Source organism: Lepidothrix coronata, unplaced genomic scaffold (assembly GCF_001604755.1).
Source record: "Lepidothrix coronata isolate B3197 unplaced genomic scaffold, Lepidothrix_coronata-1.0 Scaffold87, whole genome shotgun sequence".
Lineage (NCBI taxonomy): Eukaryota > Metazoa > Chordata > Aves > Passeriformes > Pipridae > Lepidothrix > Lepidothrix coronata.
In genome coordinates this window covers 1,903,953-1,923,867 of record NW_016690267.1, presented here as the reverse complement: position 1 = coordinate 1,923,867, position 19,915 = coordinate 1,903,953, and the positions used below count along the sequence as shown (strand labels likewise).

Genomic DNA, 19,915 nt, shown 5'->3' with positions numbered 1-19,915 from the left:
AATAAATAAATTAAAAAATCCAAAGTGTTTAAAACAAATGAAGTTGGAGTAGACCAGGATGTGTGAGAGGGTGGCAACTGGACTAAGAGTAACTTGTTCACTGTGCAAGTGCAGTTCAGGAAATTCTAAATTCACTGTGTGCTGCTTTCCATTGTAGGAAATAGGTGCTCAAAAGGAAGAGCTTACTTTTGAACAATTTCATTTGTTCTACAAGAAAGTCATGTTTGAACAACAGAAATCGGTAAGCTTTTTCATAAATAACCTTCATAATGTTCAACTGCTTGATTGGAATAAAGGGTGAGAGCTGATTATCTTTTTGTTTCTCGTTGTTACTGGTTTTCTTTTCCCCTCGTTCTCGTACCAGAAGAAGGGTGTATTGCTGTACTAGATGTGTAGATAGCAGTTACCATCAACAATTGGCATAAGAAGATGAATAAGTGATTCATGTTGCTTCTTACGTGTTGGTAGTAGAGATGTGCACAGATGGAATGGGGGTTTTAGGAAGAAATTTTCTTGTGAGTTTGTTCAGGATGTACAATGCCTTTTCATGAAGCTTGGCTGATCTTTTTATTGATAGAGGCAGTTCCATATTCCAGATTACCAGTGGTGAGTCCATTACAGGACACACCTCAGGAATAAATGCAGTGGAGTTACATTTTAGCTAATTTAAGTGGGCAACTGCCTGACTACTGTTTCCATGCATTCACTGTACAGATTCTTGAAGCTGGTGTAAACTGCATACATTTAGTGACTCTGAAAGATAGGAACCCTTTTAAACTGTGTGAGAGCACATAATTTGAAATTACTTGCATGAATGTCTTTGACTACATGCTTCTTGTCAATTCAACTTGCATGTACTGAAATGGAAGCTTTGATAGTTGAAGTTAGTGCTGGTTTTTTGGCAGTAGAACTTGTGCTGTTTAAAAGTGATGTTGAAATCACGATGAAGTGATAAAGAACCTAAATTTACTGACAGGGTTTTAGTTTTGGTCATGAAAGTCTTGTTAATTAGCTTAAGCAGAAAGCTGAAGACTAAAATACACAGCAAGGAGACTCTCTGACTTCCTTAAGCTCTCATTATTGCCCCTTGTGAATCATTTCAAAGAAACTTCTCAGTTTGCTTAACAAGTGCTTTGGATCAGTAGATAAGTTTCCTGCAATCTGTAACGATGCTGTGCCAAGCTGGAAGCAATTTAGGGTTTATATTCACATGAATAAATGTGATGGATGACACTTAATTCCAGCTTTTCTAGGATATCAAACAATAAAAGCTCCCCAAAACTTTGACTGTGTGTTTTTTTCTCATGCATTCAATTAAAAATGTGTCTTACCAACTTGTATGCAACTTCTGTGGAGCAGACAGGCATTTATTTCCCCTTCCCAAACCAATGGACATAATTAGATGGACTTAGATAGAGAGTTGCATATTCTTTTATTATTTTTATTTTCCTCATTTTTTGTTTGTTTTGTTTGTTTGTTTGTTTGTTTTAAGATTCTTGATGAATTCAAAAAGGATTCCTCTGTGTTCATTCTTGGGTGAGACTCTTCATTTGTATTATTTCTCCACATTTCCATATGATTGTAATGCCGCAGGATTGCTTTTTAATTATATCACTGTTTTGTTGTTGTTGTTGTTGTTGTGATGCTTTAGTAAGTGAAAAGAAATTATACACATTTTTGCATTCAGAAAGGTGAACTTACATTGGAAATAAGTCTTGAACATAATTTGATGAACGATTTTTAGTTTCTGACTACAAAAATGGCATGGACTTGAACAACTGAAGCTGCCAATCCTCTGATTTTATAAAGAGCTGAGCAGAACTATGGAAGGACCATTTGATGCAGAAATTTTAACTTCAGTCTGGAGAGTGGTGTGGTGCACAGGCTTTGCCTAGACTTGAGCAGAATGCTGATAGTAACAGCTTCTGCACCTTTCTCTTGGTGGACTTGAACATTTAAGTGTTCAGCATCAAATGTGTACAGATGTGTACAGCATCAAAAATAGGTCACAGGCATTGCTAAGCCTTTGACTGTGGACTACAGCAGTTTATCCTGGGTTTGAATATTACACTAACAGATTAAGAAAGTAACTTAAGTTTGCTCTGAGTGTGCCAAGTATTTCCTTAGCCCTCGGTTATGTCATATGAATTGAACTTTGTGAGACTGCTTAAAAGCACAGATTTATCAAGGGTGGGTAGGTTATAATTACCTTATTGGTACCACATGCTGCTGCATTTGTGGCCTACAAAAGGGAAATCAGTTATATCACTTTTCCTTGGTGCAGCTTGATGCCTCCTTTTTCAGAAGGTTTTGCTCTATCACAGTGGATCATCTAAACATTCCACAGAAGGAGTTATTTGTGGAAGTGTGGCTCTGTGATATTTTAAAAGAACAGTGTCCCCATTTGCCTCAACTGAACTTACCAGCACCCCTGTCAAGTGAATGCTGCTCATTTGCTACACGGCAATGAGCACAGATTTTTACTTTTTCCCAGTGAATTACTGTTAAAATACATTCAGTAGTCCTGGAGGCTCAAAATGCAGTAACTGGATAATACAATGCTACAAGCCTACTCTAAATTCCATTGAAGTTATATGAAGTTTCTTGGTGGTGGCAGCACATTCATACTGTAAATCCAAGACACAAATCCATATCATCTTCTGCTGTAATATCTGAACACACTTGCTCTGATTTCTTTAGCCTCACTTTCCCTTTCTTTTTTTAAAGAAACACTGACCGTCCAGATGCTTCAGCAGTTCACCTCCACGACTTTCAGAGATTCCTGCTACACGAGCAGCAGGTGGGAAGGTTGCAGAAATACTGAGTTCATTTTCCTTGAGATTGTCTCACAGAATTCTGGGCTCATTAAAAAGAAATGTGATGTGTCCTAGAATATGATTGATTTCACTGTAATACTGGGCCTTGGAAAGATTTCTCATTTGTTGCCATTGAAGCTCACAAGAACTATTATTTTTCATCTATGTAAAGCCTGTGAAGGTGCACCAGAGGACAAGAAGGAGGACAAAGTAAATAAGGTTTTAACAGGCCTCCACTTAGTCGTGTAGATAAACAGACAAGGTTAGAAATAAATGCTGGGTGTGTGTCAGGGATGGTTGCCTGCCTGGTTACAGCTGTCAGCAGAGGTGCACTGTGGTAATGCCTTGGCCATGGCCCCGTTTTAGCAGCTCTCACAAAGCTGCCTGCCTGCATTCCACTCAAAGGAAATTTTCTATTGAATACAGCCAGTTAGATGTCCCGTGCCAGCAAGCAGATAAGGATGGAGTCAGGGACTGGAACTGTCTTCATGGGGTTTTATGATGTCACTTAGCACAGACTCCATGGGAAAAAATTGTGTGAGATTCGCTCGGCGCTGCTGAGCTCCAGGTTTGCAAATATGGTTGAAAAGCGAGACTTGCACTTCCTGTATAAGCTTGCTACTTTCTTTTTCTCTCAATTGCACTGTGCTCAAAGGACATTCAGACTGCACTTAGAAATGAGAGAGATTATAGTGAAGCAGTGTCCAAGGAGGCCAGCTTTTTTCTGTGTCAGTGCATATATGTACTTAAGTAGTGTATATCTTCTGGACGTCTAGTCCATAAATGTACTTACATGGAGATCTTATTTTTCCCCCCTTTGACATCATAAGGGAGACCCTTAAGATATGTGATTACAATAAAATATATTGTATGAGGCAGATGAGAAAGAAGTAAATCACTTCTGTAGGTCTCTCTGTTCCTTGTTTGATTTTTATGTTGAATAACATCACTTCTAAAGTTTTTTTTTTACTGTATTTTTATTATCTGAAGGAGTCTTGGGCACAAGATCTCAGTAAAGTCCGAGAACGAATGACAAAGTTTATTGACGACACTATGAGAGAAACTGCTGAACCTTTCCTCTTTGTTGATGAGGTGAGATAATGGTACTTTGTAGTGCTTCTCATGCACTTCTTCTCTTTCACAATATTTTCATGATGGCAGGTCCTGTAGGCCTCTCTTGCTACATTGCTGGCCTTCTTTCAGTCTTGTATAAACATTTAAATTCTCTCTCTTTGTATTGTAGTTCCTTGCTTACCTTTTTGCAAAAGAAAACAGTATTTGGGATGAGAAATATGATTCAATAGATGTGCAGGATATGAATAATCCTTTGTCCCACTACTGGATTTCTTCCTCTCATAACACGTAAGTTACCAGAAGTCCCGCTGTCTATCCCTATTCAAACAAGCCTAACACCTGCTAGGAGACAGTAAATTATGCCAGAAATGTACTGTGTGGATGTGTGAAACCTTCCTAAAGTGTGATGTAAATGTGCTAAATAGAGTTTGTGGGACTCCTTTTTCCCCTTCTCAGAAGATCTTTGAGCTTTTGAGATATAACCGAGCTCAGCTGCCAGAAAACCCAAACCCTGAACCCTGTTACAAAAATAAAAAAGTATTGAGTTGAAACTGTTCCAGCCTCTCTGCCTTCAGAAATATAAGTTACTAAAGGAGCTTCCCTTTTTTTCCAAGCACCAACAGCCTTGCTGAGCTCCTGTCAGCATTGGTTGTACAAATGATGTGATGATGAGTTTGAACTGTCTTCAGATGAAAGGGATTTGCTCATCTAGCAAAAATGAATAATCAAAAAAAAAAAGATGTAAAGAGAGGGAGGAGAGATGAACAAATAAAGTATTGCAGGGAATGCAATACATTGGATATGGATATAGCTTACAGGTGTATTTTGAAGTATGAGGTGTGGTATCACTCTAAATACTCTCCACATCCCTCCAACATGATCATGCCTGAGCACAATGTGGTTTAGATATGATTTAAAACTCATGATTTGCTCTCTAGAAGCATGTCAGTTAGAGCCTGTTGATGTTTATATTGCGGCTTTAACCTCCTAGAATTCTGTCCATTCAGAAATCTGATAACATCAGGTTCAGCAGAGTTTGGTTCTTCCATCACAATTTAAAAAAAAAAAATTAAAAAAATCAACATATATTCTCCATTACAGGAGACAGAATATCACCCAGTGAGTGAGTGACAACTGGGTGCAATGGACTCCCTTTTACTATTTCCGTTTACTCCTTAGATACCTGACAGGAGACCAGCTTCGAAGTGAATCCTCCACAGAAGCCTACATCAGGTGCCTCAGAATGGGATGTCGATGTATTGAGTGTGAGTAAAGAGCTTGTGGAGTAGTTTGTAACATGCTGTCTGTACAAGTAGTGTCCTCTGTTTACCAAGAAAGAAAAAAGAACCGAAATCAAGAACTAGTTTGTTTTCTGAATTTGAAGTTAGTCATATAAAGAACACTGATTCCCTGAATTGTTCTTCTTATGTCCCACTATTGCCCCATTCACTTCCTCTGATTCTTGTTCCCTTGCAGTTTTCAGAAAGTCTTCCTAAATCTCCTCTCACTGTATACCAAAATTTCAATCTTGAATCTATATGAAAGCTTAGGATTTAAACTGGAGCACTTGTGTAGCATAGACACATAGTTTATTTGCCTTTACTGTAATACAGACAAGCCTAAGACACAGAGATTTTTGTGATTTGGTGTCATTTGTCATCCTGTTCAACTTACTTGTAAATCAGTTGATGTCTTTCGTGCATTTGTTCTCCGTCAGTTGTGAATGCATCTTATCTGTGTGCTTGTGTTCCTTATTGAAAAGTTTAACTTTATTTCATGTTATTTTACCAGTTACTTCATAAAACTAGGTTCTATTGCCTCTTCAGTTTGGCTGATGCAAAATGTATCTCAAAGTAGAGTTTCAGGGTCCAAATCAACAGAAGACATAAACTCTCAACTTGCCACTTGTTGAAATTGTATTTATCCTTGGAAAATTATTCTAACCTGGTAGACTGACACGAATTTGCCAGAATTTCTTGTTCCAGATTCCCACATAACAATGCTTTGGGAAGATTTTATATTGTATCATATTTGTCTTGCTCTTACTTAAATGAGCTCAGTTTCCTCTGGGAGAGATATAAATTCATGTAATGGAATATTTTATTAGAACATTAAAGTCTATGAAGAACACTGAAGTTTTGGATGTATTCTTTCTACTAGAGTGATTTAAGGAACTGTTTGGTCTTTTCCTTCTTCCACTGTTTGTCTTCCCTAGTGGATTGCTGGGATGGTCCTGATGGGAAACCCATCATTTACCATGGATGGACACGGACAACAAAGATCAAGTTTGATGACGTAGTACAGGCAATCAAAGATCATGCCTTTGTTACATCTGAGTAAGCTTTGTTTGATTTTTCCTTCAGCATTTTTTCATAGCCCTTTCTGAACTTATTTGCTCTGTAATCTAAAGCAAAAATGACATCCAGTAGTCTTCATTATTGCCAAATGTGGGTCTTCCCAAAGAAGAGGTTTGGGCTAGATAGCTCCACAGGTCCCTTCTGACCTTAGTGATTCTGTGATTGCACATCTCTTATTATTTGTTGAGGTCTGCCTCTTCCTTTTGTCATCTTGTTTGCTTCAGATGTTTTCTTTCATCTGAGGGGTGAGGGAGGGTGTTGTTTTCTTGGCCTTGCCAGCTGTAATAATAAGAAATTGTCTTCATTCACCTCGTTTTTCTGCATCAAAGGTACCCCGTCATTCTGTCAATCGAGGAGCACTGTAGTGTGGAGCAGCAGCGACACATGGCCAAAGTGTTCAAGGAGGTATTTGGGGATCATCTTTTAGTGAAGCCTGTAGAAGCCAGTGCAGATCAGCTCCCATCACCAACCCAGCTGAAAGAGAAAATCATCATCAAGGTAGGCTTGCTTTGTGTGCTGGGAGATAAAATAGGAAAACAAGAGCAGGAGCCAGAAATACTATTTCTCAGACTGAAACTGCAGTAGAACCTTTTTGAAAGGCAATATTAGGTAAAGAATATGAGAGCTGTTCATGATTTCTTTAGTAAAACAATAATCACTTTTGTCCATGCTGCAGTTTTCTGGCTAACAGTACTGCATCCTCTGTATTAAACTTCTCAACAGAAGAAATAAGGGTAGAAAGGTATAAGCATCCAGATTATGTCAGTCTGGAAATAGTAGCACGCCATTATAAGGTGCAGAAGTTCTGTGCTAAAGTTTTTGGGTGGTTTTTTTGTTCCCTCCAGACTGTTTGTTGTTACCTTGCAGAGCACAGAGGGGACTGGCACAGGCACATGATTAATAACATGACAGGTCTGATTTAAAGGGAATTGAAAACTCCTATGAGTGTGCACAAGAGAACATCCATAACACTCGGTGCTGTCTAAAAGAGCACTGAAGAGTCTTTAAATAGATCAGCACCTGCCAGTGAGCTGGTTGTGTTGTTTGGCTTTTGTTTGGAAAATGTTGTCAGTAAACAGTCAGAGGCAACTCCTGCTTTACTGGCCTGTGAGATTTTTCAGATAAGCCTGTCAAATTGAAATCTGCCAACAGTAGGCTATGCAGAACTGAATGTGGTTGAGAACTAGATATGAGACAATCTCATCATTAACTGCAGTTAAGTAAGTGATATTACCTGTGGCCCCCTGAGATACTGGGTTTTGTGACAACTCTCAAGAAATTAGAGCTTGGCCCCTTTTTCTCATGAAAGATTTCCCTTGTGCTCATTTTTCTTGTAAAACAGTGAAATCCCCATTCATTTTAATTCCCTGTCTTTTCATTTTGTTTTGACTTTTTGTTCCTTATGACCTGCTCTCTGCAGGATTCTTGTTTTATCCTTATTTCTTGGTATGTGTCACTTCATGTTTTCTGTTCTCTAAAGAATGGCAAAATCTTATAAAACTAGTTGTTTCTTTATTGCTTGAATGATACCTCTGCTAGTTTCTTAACCTTTATATGAGATCTAAATTTTAAAGAAAGAAGTTCCAGCCCTGGTGTTCCTTGTAAGACAGCTGCTGTTATGGGAATGACAGAAAGTGGCTGTGCAATTACTTTCAGTAATACTGAGTGTGCTGAAACATTAAGAGCAATTTTATGTGTGATTCTCTGCAAGTGTATGAGTGTGGTGGGGTTTTTTGTTTTTCTATTTTTTAGCACAAAAAACTGGGGCCAAAGGGAGACATTGATGTGAACTTGGAAGACAAGAAAGAAGAAAAGAAGCAGCAAGGAGAACTTTACATGTGGGACACAATAGAACAGGTATTATTTCTGACATTTGCTGGTTTGTTACTCAGTTCTGTAATACTAGAAATTTGCATGAATTTTCTTAGTCTATGTGTAAGTAATATTGCCAGTTGAACAGGTGTGGATGAGGGGAAGAAGGTATTTTGTTTATTGTTACACCTTGTTTTGAGATTGTGGTTTCCCTCTTTCTTGTTAATGGTTTCAATGTCTCCCAACTTTCAGAAATGGACTCGGCACTACTGTGCTATTGCTGATGAAAAGCTTTCATTCAGTGATGATATAGAACAGAATGCTGACGAAGATTCATCAAAGGTGATGGCTGTGTTTTATTGTTTAAGCATGTTTTTTTTATTCTCTCAGATTGTTTCAGTGTCTACACATGTATATTTTTTTAACCCAATGTTGAAATTGTAGAGGAGCCATGTGAGGTAAAAAGTGTGGAGATAAAACATTTATAAAAGGGTCTTTGCCAAGGTTAACTCCAGTTAACCCTATTTCTGATAAAATAACTTTTTCCCTTGGTTAAATGAGGACTTTCAAAGATGAGTACAAAGACAATTAAATACAATTTTGGTACTTATCTGCTAATGATGACATGTGCACTGACAAAGTCTTTGGAGTGTTATTGCTGTTCTCAAACTAAACAGCATGAACTAATGTTTGTTGTGTTACTAACCCAGCTCACCTCTTACAGGGGTTCATTTCCCTTTTGCAAAGTGTTTGTCACAGTTGAGCACGTGGTGCTTGGTAAAGCAGGGTGACTATAAAGGTGGTTGGCTGGAGAGCTCAGGCCTAGGTAGAACTGAAATCCTGAAACAGGAGATTGTTTTGTTTCAAAACCATAAAATTAAAAGTGCATTATAAAATTTCTTATTTTCTGGTCTAGGAGGTGAAACGTACTGAACTGCACTTAAAAGAGAAATGGTTCCATGGGAAAATGAAAGGGGGGAGAACAACTGCTGAGAAACTGCTCCAGGAATATTGTGCTGAAATGGGTGGCAAGGATGGGACATTCCTAGTTAGGGAAAGTGAAGCTTTCCCTGATGATTACACCTTGTCTTTCTGGTATGGTGATTGTTTGTTTTATGGCATTGCACAAGAATGTGTGTATTTTTAAAATATGCATTTATGGCTGAGAAGAAATAGGAATAATACTCAAATGTTATGGATGGGATTGTGAAAGACTACTTTCTAAATTAAGCTTGAGTGTAACATAGCACATTTTGGCAGAGTAGGCTTTATTTGAAGCGTTAGATTTGTCAAGAGAGGACTGACTGGCTTGATTCTTCCCCAACCCCCAACTTTTTTAGTGTTTTGGCAGGAAATAGGATTTGTTATTTCCTCAATGAGTGGGCCAAAATTAGATCTTTTAATTTAGAGATAAATTGCTGGTTTCTACACTGAAAAGGTAGTCTCATGAGTGTACCTTTGTTATCAGAGATTGATCTTTTCAATGTAAGGATCCTCTAGAGGGAAAATAATAAAGATTTTTGAAGTTGGTTTTTTTGGTTGTTTGTTTGTTTTCATAGTCTGGGTTTTGTTGTTTTTTGTGGGTTTTTTTTTGTTTTTTTTCTGGTTGGGACATTATGAGGAACAGTGTCAGATGGATTTCTGACTCAGAGAGCTGTCAGAGCAAATTTTGCAGAATAAGTTTATGACAGATTTTAAACAATTGTCAGTTGAAAATTATTATTTTGGTCCTGTAGTCTCCCTTGTCAGCATTTTTGTTGTTTTTTTTTTTTGTTGTTGTTGTTGTTTTATGAGATGACACTTGCCTCTTCACAAGCTCACCAACAAGTTGACCAGGAATGGGTGGGGAAGGGCTTCAAAAGAAGAAAATCTGTTATAAAACCTGTATTTTCCTTATGCCCCCCTTCACTTCTTCAGGAGGTCGGGGAGAGTCCAGCACTGCCGGATCCGTTCCACAGGTGATGGGGACACTGTGAAGTACTACCTGACAGACAACCTCACCTTTGACAGCATCTACGATCTCATCCAGCACTACAAGGAGGCCCACCTGCGCTGTGCTGAGTTTGAGCTGCGCCTGACTGATGCTGTGCCTAATCCCAGCCCTCACGAGACTAAAGAGTACGTACAGCAGAAGGCAAGCACCGTCGTTATGTCAGTGTCCTTTGCCTTGTTTTCAGCTGGTCTTGGATTTTTCTGTAGAAAATTCCCTGGATTCAGGAGCGCGCTTTAAATATTGCTTGTCCCTGGAAGTTGGAGGAATAAGCATCCCTGAAAGATCCCGAGTAACACCACTGACTTTGTGAGGACTTGGTACAACAAAAAGCAGTCACTGGAAAGCAATTTACTAGCAGCAACTAGGAAAATCAGTGAGAACTGTAATGCCGTGGAAATGTGCCAATTCCTTCTTTGTCTGCTCAGTGTTTTACAACACCCAGTGGGTTGGATTAGATATTTAGTAGTTGGCTGTGGTTTGGCAACTGAGTGGTCATGGTCTGTGCCATCTGGAAACTGTTACTGGGGCAGTGAGCCCAAACAGTTACGTTTTCCTAATCCTGCCCTCCACCTCACCCCTGTCAGAGTTGGTTAGGCTGACTTCACCCCCTGTGGTAGGAACTAGTACAGCTCGGTGTTTGTTTCCAGCTGGTGTTTGCCTGTCGCAGATCCTGGGCAGAGCTTGCCCTTGTTTGCTGACTGTAATCACTGCCCTTTGTTCTGTTGGGTTTCTTTCACAGTGAGAAAAGTAAATCTCTTTTGCATGTAAAATACTGATCTGTGACTAAACTTTCTTTTGCCCTGCTGGGATCCAGGAGTCACTGAGCACCCGTAGGTAACTTGGGAAGCCAGTGAGAGGGGAAGGTAGAGTTTAAGGCTTAGACTTTCCTGCCTTTCTGAATAAGGTAGGGATATTAATAATATACTGCCAGTATAAGTGGCCACAGCTCAGACTCAAGATAGGTCCATCCCTACAGAGAAGATAAAATCAAGCACTAAAGATAAGAATTCAAATGCCTGGTGTCTTTCTTTTGTCTATGTTTGGACTTTACCTTAAATCTGCTGTGTCAAAACTGAATCAACTCCTGAGAATGGAATGGCAGACTAAAAGCAGGATCCAATGCCTTTGTTTCAGGAAGAAATGTAGATTTATGTTTTATGATTTGAGATAGACAAGGTGTACTGATATATTCCTTGCTTTCTTCCAAAATAAGCTTCCGTGTTCCAATGTTTTGTAAAAACCTGCTGTCATAGGTGGCAAGATGGGGAAAATCTAATTTTTCTTACAATGTCTGAAACTCTATTGTTAATAATACTGTCTGTTATTCTCTCTGAATGACATTTGACAAGCCTTGTAATGCCTTGTCCATTTTGGTTTTTATCTGTTGTAGTTGGTACTACAGCAACTTGAGTCGGGGCGAGGCAGAAGACATGCTCATGCGAATTCCTCGAGATGGAGCCTTTCTGATTAGAAAGAGAGATGAACCTGACTCGTTTGCCATGACTTTCAGGTAAGAAAAGGACAGATAGGCCCTACCTAGTAGCCCAACAATGTGCTGGTTTTTCTTATTTAAAAAATGATGGTCTTTTTAGAGTCATGGTATTCTTGCTTTCAAACTTTGAGTAATTAACTTTTGAGTAATCGATTTGTGCAGCAGCTCCAAGAATGGGAATGTGTACAAGAGTTAATTTGTGACTGGCATAAACTTCTATGCTTTTATAAAGGCAGTTTGAGCACCAGCTGTCCCTTTCTTTCCATTCAGAACTGTGCATAGCCCTTCTTCACTTCTTTGACACCCCTTGCTAGATGGTGTTATTTTGAAGTTTCCTTTGGTGCAAGTTCATCAGTGATTCTATGTCCTTATCCCCTAGAAATCCTGACCTGTCATATAACTGAAAAGAAATGTCAAAGTGAAATTGTTGGCTTTTCTCACCAGGGAAAACAGTTTTGAAACTGTGGCTCTTGTAAAAACATTAATAAAATGTAGAGAATTGTGTTCTCCATCGTGCCTTCAGATCAAATTGCATTTCTCTGAAAATGGATAATTTAGCAACATAGAAAATTGCTCATTTATATGCTTATTGTGTATTGAAGATGTCCAAAATTCCCCAGTCTCCTATGTACTTCAGATTGAAGCTTTCTGCTGTTACCAAGGTGGATATTGAAGTAACTGGAGCTGCAGCATCTCAATAAAAACATTTAACAGTGGGGAAAACAAGAAGTACCAAAACTTCAGCAGTTTGAAAAGGGGTCTTTGTGGGTGGGATGGTTTCAGAGGATGGTTTTACCCTTATCTATGGAAACACAAACCATCTTCTTTAGGTGGGATGGTTGTCAGTGGATTGTTTTGCTGTTATCAATGCAAACACAAACCTTGTGTTCAAGCACAAGAGATTTCTTTTTTCTTTCAAAATTGATTTCTGTAGTTATCAAGATGATTATAAGGAAGAGACAGCTACTCATTTTGAGGGGAGTGTGTCTGGTGCTTAGGGACAGTGGCAGATCAGCAGCAGTGGGTTCCAGAGGGACTCTCAGTCTGATCAGAGATATTTGTGTTAGTATGAAGGCGACAAAATACCTCTCTGTAGGGGAAAAAACACAGAAATGTAATCCAAGCAAAACCATGGATTTGTCCCAGGACTCTGTACGTTTTAGAAAAGCGACAATGTTTTTTTGTGAATTTAATCAGGCAACTGTAATTCGATTTGAATGGGAGAGGCTTTGTTAGGGGGAGAAATCATTTCACATGGTTGAGATGCACGAGGCAGCTTTGGTGCACACACAGCCCTCCCCACGAGCACCGACACCTTTCACAGCACCTGCCCTTGTCCCGCAGGGCGGAGGGGAAGGTGAAGCACTTCCGAATTCAGCAAGAAGGTCGTCACTTTGTGCTGGGAACCTCGGCCTACTTTGAGAGCTTGGTGGAGCTGGTGACATACTACGAGAAGCACCGGCTGTACAGGAAGATGAAGCTGCGGTACCCGGTGACGGAGGAGCTGCTGGAGCGCTACTGCACGGTGAGGGGGGGCCGGTACCGGGGGCCTGAGGGCTGGGGTTCAGCCTGGCTGAGGTAGATCAGCTTGGGGGAGGTCTAACAGGTAGTTTTCTGTGAAACAGAGATGGTTATATTGACTTCTCTCGCAAAGTCTCCCCAAGGGATCTATCCATTGACTAAACGAGGAGCCTGAACATTTAGCTGAGGATAAAGGTCTCCTTTCTGGATGGATGTGTTTCATTATGAGAAAGCTTTGCTGAGGCTTTTGGAAAACCTGAGGTACTGTCTTTTCTCCTCAGATATATATCTGTGGGAAAAAAGCATCTGGCATGTTTGAGGAAACCAAAACCTGGGGATTTTGTTTCCTCTGGGGAGACTGAAAGGGGCTAAAAAGATTTTAGACCTCAGGGTTTTTTATAATGTTGCCTATAGCAAAGGTTCTGTGTCTTAGGTCCAGGTCCAAATGGAATCACAAGGACAGAATAAAATGAAACAGATGACTGTGTATATTGTTTTAGAATTTTTATCTAATAGTGAAACCAATACTAGTACTAAAGTACTGTAGCACAGAAATCATGAGTGTAGGTATTTCTTTCCTGGTTGTACACAGAAGGGTTCTCACAACCAAAAAGCTATTTGACTGATTAAGAGATACCTTTGTGAGGAATTGCTATTTCATGGGGGTTTACTGTTCATTAAACTGAGGCACAGACAGATTAAATAACAAACTCATGCTCAGGTATGTTCAACTATAGAAATGAGCAAAACATAGGTATCTGGCTTCCCTCCTCTTCTGTTTGCCTATGTATGGTCAAAAAGGTGGTTTCAGCAATGAATGTTAAGTACTTTTATATTATTATATTATATAATATTATATAATATATAATATTATATTAATTATTATTAATTAATTAACATTAAGCACTTTTATAATTTTTGATTTCTGAAACTTCTTTTTTTTTTTCCTTCTTGTTTTTAGGAAAAAGATATTAATTCCCTCTATGATGTCAAGATGTATGTGGAACCCAGTGAAATCACCCCCACAGTGGTATGCTTAAAGAAAGTTATTCACACTCACTATAGACTTCTTAAAATTATGAGACTTGTTTGTTTCCTGTTAGCAGTGATGAAAAGGAGAATTGAAAGCATCAGGCTGCTTGATCATGGGGGACTGGACAGCAGAAATTTCAAGGGTGGGACTTTTTTTTTCTAGTCTCTAAAAGTTGTACCCACACATTTTCTTGTGTTCAAATCCTGTACTGATTCATTCACACTGGGAATTTGGGCACTTCTTGCTATTGAGTCTGTGGAGACAATTTGATTTGGCTTATGCAGGTGTGTGTCCCCAAATTAAATACCTGTGAGAAGATTCAATTTGAGAAGGTCACATCTTTGTGGAAAGAAAGTGCAACAAATAAACCTCATTTCTGTGCCTGTGGGTGTCTCTACACACTGTTACTTGTGTGCACAAAATCATTGCATTTCCATCATCAAGCATGGCCTGAATGCACACATAGGTGCAGAGTGTATTCATGTGCTTTCTGTGTAAAAATGGCGCTTTTGGTTTATTAATGAGTTATTAAAGTTTGTCTTCTTTTAAAATATAAATACTGTTTTAAAAACAAGTGGCACATCAAACACGTCTGTAACTCCTGCTAGGGCCTGCCTACTTGTAAATTCTCATAAAACCCACCTGCTTGCAAATTTCGTGAATGTAATTCTTTTTAGTCTTTTTGGCCAATGAATTTGCATTGCTGCTGAAGAATTTGGGTAGTAGGAGTAAACTCAAGATAAAGGAATTGCTCATCCTGCTAAAACTGCCTGTCTTCGTAAAGGAAATGTGACCAGCAGGATAGCTGATGTGGTTTTGAAGTGAAGGTTTTGTAGGCATCTAAGCCTACAAACTCCAAATGATTACATGGGTTAAAAACAGAGGATTGATATTTCACTGTATGGGGTTTCTTATTTTTATTTTTATTCTACCGTAATTATGTTTCAGCGCCCATAAAAGAGAGATTCTTTGGTTTTTTGTTTTCTTTTTCTTTTTTTCCCCGAGCTGATACTTGAAGAATAACAAAGTAGCATCACTTGCTTCCACCAATAGATGTCACTCTGGATCTTCTGTATTTTGTTTTCTAAGCTTCATCACAACAAAATAATAATCCAATCCTCCCCTTTTTTTTTATTTTTTTTAATTGGATTATTGATTATTTTATGACCTGTCCCCCTAGATGACCCCTTTGCTCTGTTTCTCTTGAAGCCTCAGAGAACAGTGAAAGCCTTGTATGACTACAGAGCCAAAAGGAGTGATGAACTGAGCTTCTCTCGAGGAGCTTTAATTCATAATGTCACAAAGGAAACTGGAGGCTGGTAAGGACAAAGATTCCTCATGAGAGAACTTCTGGTGACTTACTAGATGGAGGAAAAAAATGAGCTTTGAGTAGTAGTTTAAAAAAACTGCCAGTTGTCTGATTGCTGCTTATTAACTGTGGCCTTATAAATCTTAATGCCAGTGTATTAAAAAAAACTCACAAAACTCCCTCGTCCTCAAGTCTCCTTTCATGTCTTTTCCATTTTTCTATCCCACAGCAATAACCTCAGCCTGCAGAGCTTCCTTTTCCCAGTGTATCCAGTATTTTTCCTTTACTACCTTCATCCTTCCCAAACATTTGTGTATTCTGGGGAGTCACTCGCCCATTACCACTGTAATCGTTGCCCTGTTTCTGTCCTTGCTCTGCTAAGCACTTCTGAGGAATCAAACCCACCTTTTTTAGTTCTCTGTACAGTCTCCTTTCCTAACAGGTTTTCTTTTCTAACTGGCTTGTAAATTGCTTGGGAAGCTTGGGAATCTAATGTTTCCCTGTAGTTTCTACAGGGTAATCAACCACATAATAGTATTTTTAGTACTGGAGGGGGAAAAAGCCTCTTAAGTCATTAATTGCAGTTTACAGTAACTGTAATCCCTCTGAAATCATCTGTTACTACAGTTAATGATCACTTTGTTAGAGCTTTTAGCTACTTCATCATTTATATTTTGGTGATAGCCAGCTAGACAAGCTACTATGGGGTATTAATGACCAATTTCTTGGGGATTATTGCTTCATTAATGGCCTATTGAAGTTCTCTAGCTATTTTTTTTCTCTCTCTCTCTACTTTTCTGTTTAAATTTAGGTGGAAGGGGGATTATGGAGAAAAAATCCAACATTATTTTCCATCTAATTATGTTGAAGACATGTCATCTGATAACTCTGCTGAGCTTGAGAGTCAGGTGAGGGTTATGGTTTGTCCACTGCATTTCCTTGGTACCTCCTGGCAGTGGAAGTCTGGTTTACAGACTCACAACGCTGCATGCTGTGTCTGAAAGAACACAGAACAGAGAGATGAATGTATTCTTCATTGTTCTCTGCTGCTGAATATTTTTGTCAGAATATATTTTCGCTCATAGAAAACTATTTAAGGAGACGGCTGATTTGGTGAGGTTTCAGGAGATGATGATGATTTCCTGTTAATGAAAATCATACCACTTCAGGTTTTTCAGATAGTTTGGTTAAACAATAACATGCCTGAAACTTTTAACTAGTTTTCCTGTATAGTTACTGTCTTAATATTTGCAAATAAGAAAACTGTGTGTCCAAACAGATCTTACGAACCATTTTACTCTCCATTATTAAGTTTTTATGCATGACTAACCCTATAGTGTTTGTCAAAAGTATCTAAAATATATGGTCCAGTGTCTTGGACAAAGAGCTCTTCAACAAAAGAAAACAGAATTTCACAATAATCAGTTTTGACATTTTTGAGTTTTAAAAATAAAACACTGAATTCTTTTGTTGTTCTGAAGCACTTCCAATGATTTTCCAGGAGTCTTTGGAGGAAAACACAAGTATTAGATTTCCTCCCTCCAGGTCATTGTAACCTTAAGCAGACTTAACAAATGAGCAGTTATGTTAGGTCAGAAGCTGCACTCCTCCTTTTGACTACTCTCACTGAAGAGATTCACATGTGTTTATCAAAACAAGACGTTTTTGATACGGAAACAGGCTTTTAAAAACAGGCTTTTAAACCTTACAGTGGTCATGCTTTCAGTGAAACTGAGGTTGGATTTAATGGTGCATGTTTATTATTTGTTAATGTCCTGTGCATGTTGACTCAAGAGAATATTTAGGGTGAGAATCAACTCATGTTTTTCAGATTATTGAGGACAACCCCTTGGGCTCTCTGTGCCGTGGCATTCTGGTGCTCAATACGTACAATGTTGGTATGTATTTTCTGATGCTCCTGAGCTTTCTGTGTTGAGTAGATTCTTTTATGTTTAGAAGGAAAGATTTAGAAAAAAACCCAAACAAAACCCCACCAAAAACCTGAACCCTCTGCTTGTATTAATTTAGCCAACACGGTTTGTACATTGAAACTTTATAACGCTAACTGTTGCCATAAATCAACAATGACAGCTTAGGAAAAGAACTGTTGGATTTCAGTATAAATTTCTTGCTACTGTATTGCCTAACAGTGAAAATGCCACAAGGGAAGCACAAAAAGCCTTTTGTCTTCATTCTGGAACCCAAGAATCCAGAAGATCCTTGTGTTGAGTTTGCAACCGATAAAGTAGAAGAACTCTTTGAATGGTACCAAAGTATCCGTGAAATCACTTGGAAAACTGCAGAAGAGGTATTCAGAAGAAATTATTCCTTGTTGTTTTTTATGCTGTACTGCTATAAATTCACAATAGTTTTTATCTTTAGCTGCTCTATGCTGCTAAATGTTGCTAACACGTGGTCCTTTATTCTCATGCATGTTCCAGTTTTCTGTACGTTCTATCGATGCTGTGACTCTTGTTCCATAAAATCTTTGGGGAATGGTGTGTGAATGAGCATTTTATGTAAATTTATGTTAACAGGAGGTTTTCAGCAGAGTACTGTCTGTGTTGCACCCTGCACCTCAGTGAAGGTGCTTAGTAGGCCAGAGTAGATACCATTACAATGGTACATCTGGTTACACTGGTTCGTCCTGGTGTTAAGCAGCAGAAACTCAGATATCAGACTGTTCTGTTCAGAGTTGTGAATTCACTGGTGAGTATGTGTGAAATCTGAGCTGCCATTCCCTAAACTCTTCTTAATCCTCTTTACTAACTCTGCTTCCCGGTGAGTGCACTGATAGGGAATTGTTTGGCTAATTATTTATTTGTAACTAATAGGCACGTTCTGGATTTCCCAGAATAGTAATATTTCCAAATATTTGCCTACAAATTCAAGGATTCTGCCAAAGTTTAGCTTCTATATTCCTCTACTAGCACTTAAAGGCACTTTTCAGGACGTGCTTTTCCTGTTCTGATACTCTAATTTACCTCCCTGTTGTGTTTTCTGGTATTTAAGAACTCTTTTACATGACCAAAAAGTCCTTAAAATGGCTATGCTTTACTACACTCTTTCCTTTGTTGCTTTTATTCACTTTTATTGTTAAGTGGGTGATATGGCTGATGGAAAATGTGTTTCAGTATCATGTTGGCTCATGCTGTTTATCTGTCATATGGAGTGGTAATGCTCTGGGGGTCATCCTAATCCTATTTATAGCAGGCAAGTTGATATCTCAAGCAGAGGGCTGCAAATTCAGCAAGGGGAGAAGCAACAGGCTGTTGACCTATTGTTGGGGGAGGAGAGATAAGGTTCTTGTGCCAGGCTTTCATTTAGAAATAAAAACGAGAAAAAGAGAAACACGACCCAGAAGAAGCGTCTCTAAATTGAATGTTTTTTATGGTACAACAATGGCTCTTCAGGAGCTTGGCAGCTTTTTCTCTCTCTGTACAGTTGGAGAAGTATTAAACACTCTGTGTTCAAAGATGCTTCAAAATTCGATCTTGTCAGCTGGGAGGCTTCCCTCACAGCATGGCCTCTGGAAAGTTCACATGATAGACTGCTGCATGGGGAGGGGATAAAGATGAGGAAAGGCCCTTGTTGCCAGTACAGTTAACAGGCTGAATTTTGGGGAAGGAAAAGGCATAGTGAGTTAACACTATGCTGCAATGTGATACAGGTTTGTTTTTTTTTCTAAATTAGTTTGGTTTTAAGCAGTGTCTGTTATACACATGAAATAAAACTAAGCTTCATGTATCTTGTCATCTCTGCTCAATACTGACCCTTGCCATGCTCCCAGGAGTGGTTGTTCATTGCCAGCACTCCTGCTTGGTTGTCACTAGAGGGTTATGTCTAGAGATGAGTAGAAGTGATCTTTTGCTGTTTGCAGCTCTGATTACTGTTAAGCAACATCTGAGAAACTGTGGTGGATCACTGAGTACAATGAGGTTTCTACAGCTTTTCCCCAAGGTTATTTCCAAGTCTAAATACTGTGTTCCTCTTTGCTTTTCTTAGACTTCAATGCATAATCTCTGTTTCAGTGAAACACTCTGGAAACTCATGCCTGTCTAGTTCTGATTTTCATTCCTCTTATGTTTGTCCTGTTGAGGGAATTCTTTCAGAAGACTTACTAATAGCTGCTGCTTCATCATCTCTTGTGCCAAATCACTGTTCAGTATGGGACTCTTCTAACATGTTCTATCCTGTAGTAGCTTCTTATGTCTGAAAAACCTCCAGCCCAAATGTCTCCACTCGGGACATGTCTTGCTGCTTCCAGCAGTTCCCAGTCTTTGCTGGCAGGGAACATTGCTCAGCTTCCATAGAGCAGGTGCTTGCAAATGTGGAAGTAGATAGTGGGTTTAGTACTGGTAATGTCAACAAGATTGCACATGATTTTCCACACAGAACATTATTGGTTTGGTGCACAAATAGAAAACTAGAGGAATGGTGCTCACAGGGTTTGAATTTAGCTGTTTGGGAGTTACTAGCAAGACTTAAGTTCTGCTCAGAATTTTAAA

General features: G+C 38.9%; 1 protein-coding gene across 4 annotated transcripts in view; it reads left to right on the top strand.

Moving 5' to 3' along the window:
- The window catches only part of PLCG2 (phospholipase C gamma 2), a 74,719-nt gene that overhangs the window by 26,492 nt on the left and 28,312 nt on the right, over window positions 1-19,915 (top strand). For all 4 annotated transcript variants that reach the window (XM_017820984.1, XM_017820980.1, XM_017820981.1 and 1 more), the window contains 19 exons: window positions 158-241; window positions 1,493-1,536; window positions 2,728-2,800; window positions 3,807-3,908; window positions 4,060-4,178; window positions 5,070-5,155; window positions 6,106-6,226; window positions 6,577-6,745; window positions 8,000-8,104; window positions 8,312-8,401; window positions 8,976-9,154; window positions 9,977-10,177; window positions 11,443-11,562; window positions 12,889-13,069; window positions 14,027-14,095; window positions 15,308-15,417; window positions 16,219-16,315; window positions 17,239-17,305; window positions 17,558-17,715. In XM_017820984.1, the coding sequence (XP_017676473.1) occupies window positions 158-241; window positions 1,493-1,536; window positions 2,728-2,800; window positions 3,807-3,908; window positions 4,060-4,178; window positions 5,070-5,155; window positions 6,106-6,226; window positions 6,577-6,745; window positions 8,000-8,104; window positions 8,312-8,401; window positions 8,976-9,154; window positions 9,977-10,177; window positions 11,443-11,562; window positions 12,889-13,069; window positions 14,027-14,095; window positions 15,308-15,417; window positions 16,219-16,315; window positions 17,239-17,305; window positions 17,558-17,715 (2,175 nt within the window). The remainder of the gene's footprint in view (window positions 1-157; window positions 242-1,492; window positions 1,537-2,727; window positions 2,801-3,806; window positions 3,909-4,059; window positions 4,179-5,069; window positions 5,156-6,105; window positions 6,227-6,576; window positions 6,746-7,999; window positions 8,105-8,311; window positions 8,402-8,975; window positions 9,155-9,976; window positions 10,178-11,442; window positions 11,563-12,888; window positions 13,070-14,026; window positions 14,096-15,307; window positions 15,418-16,218; window positions 16,316-17,238; window positions 17,306-17,557; window positions 17,716-19,915) is intronic.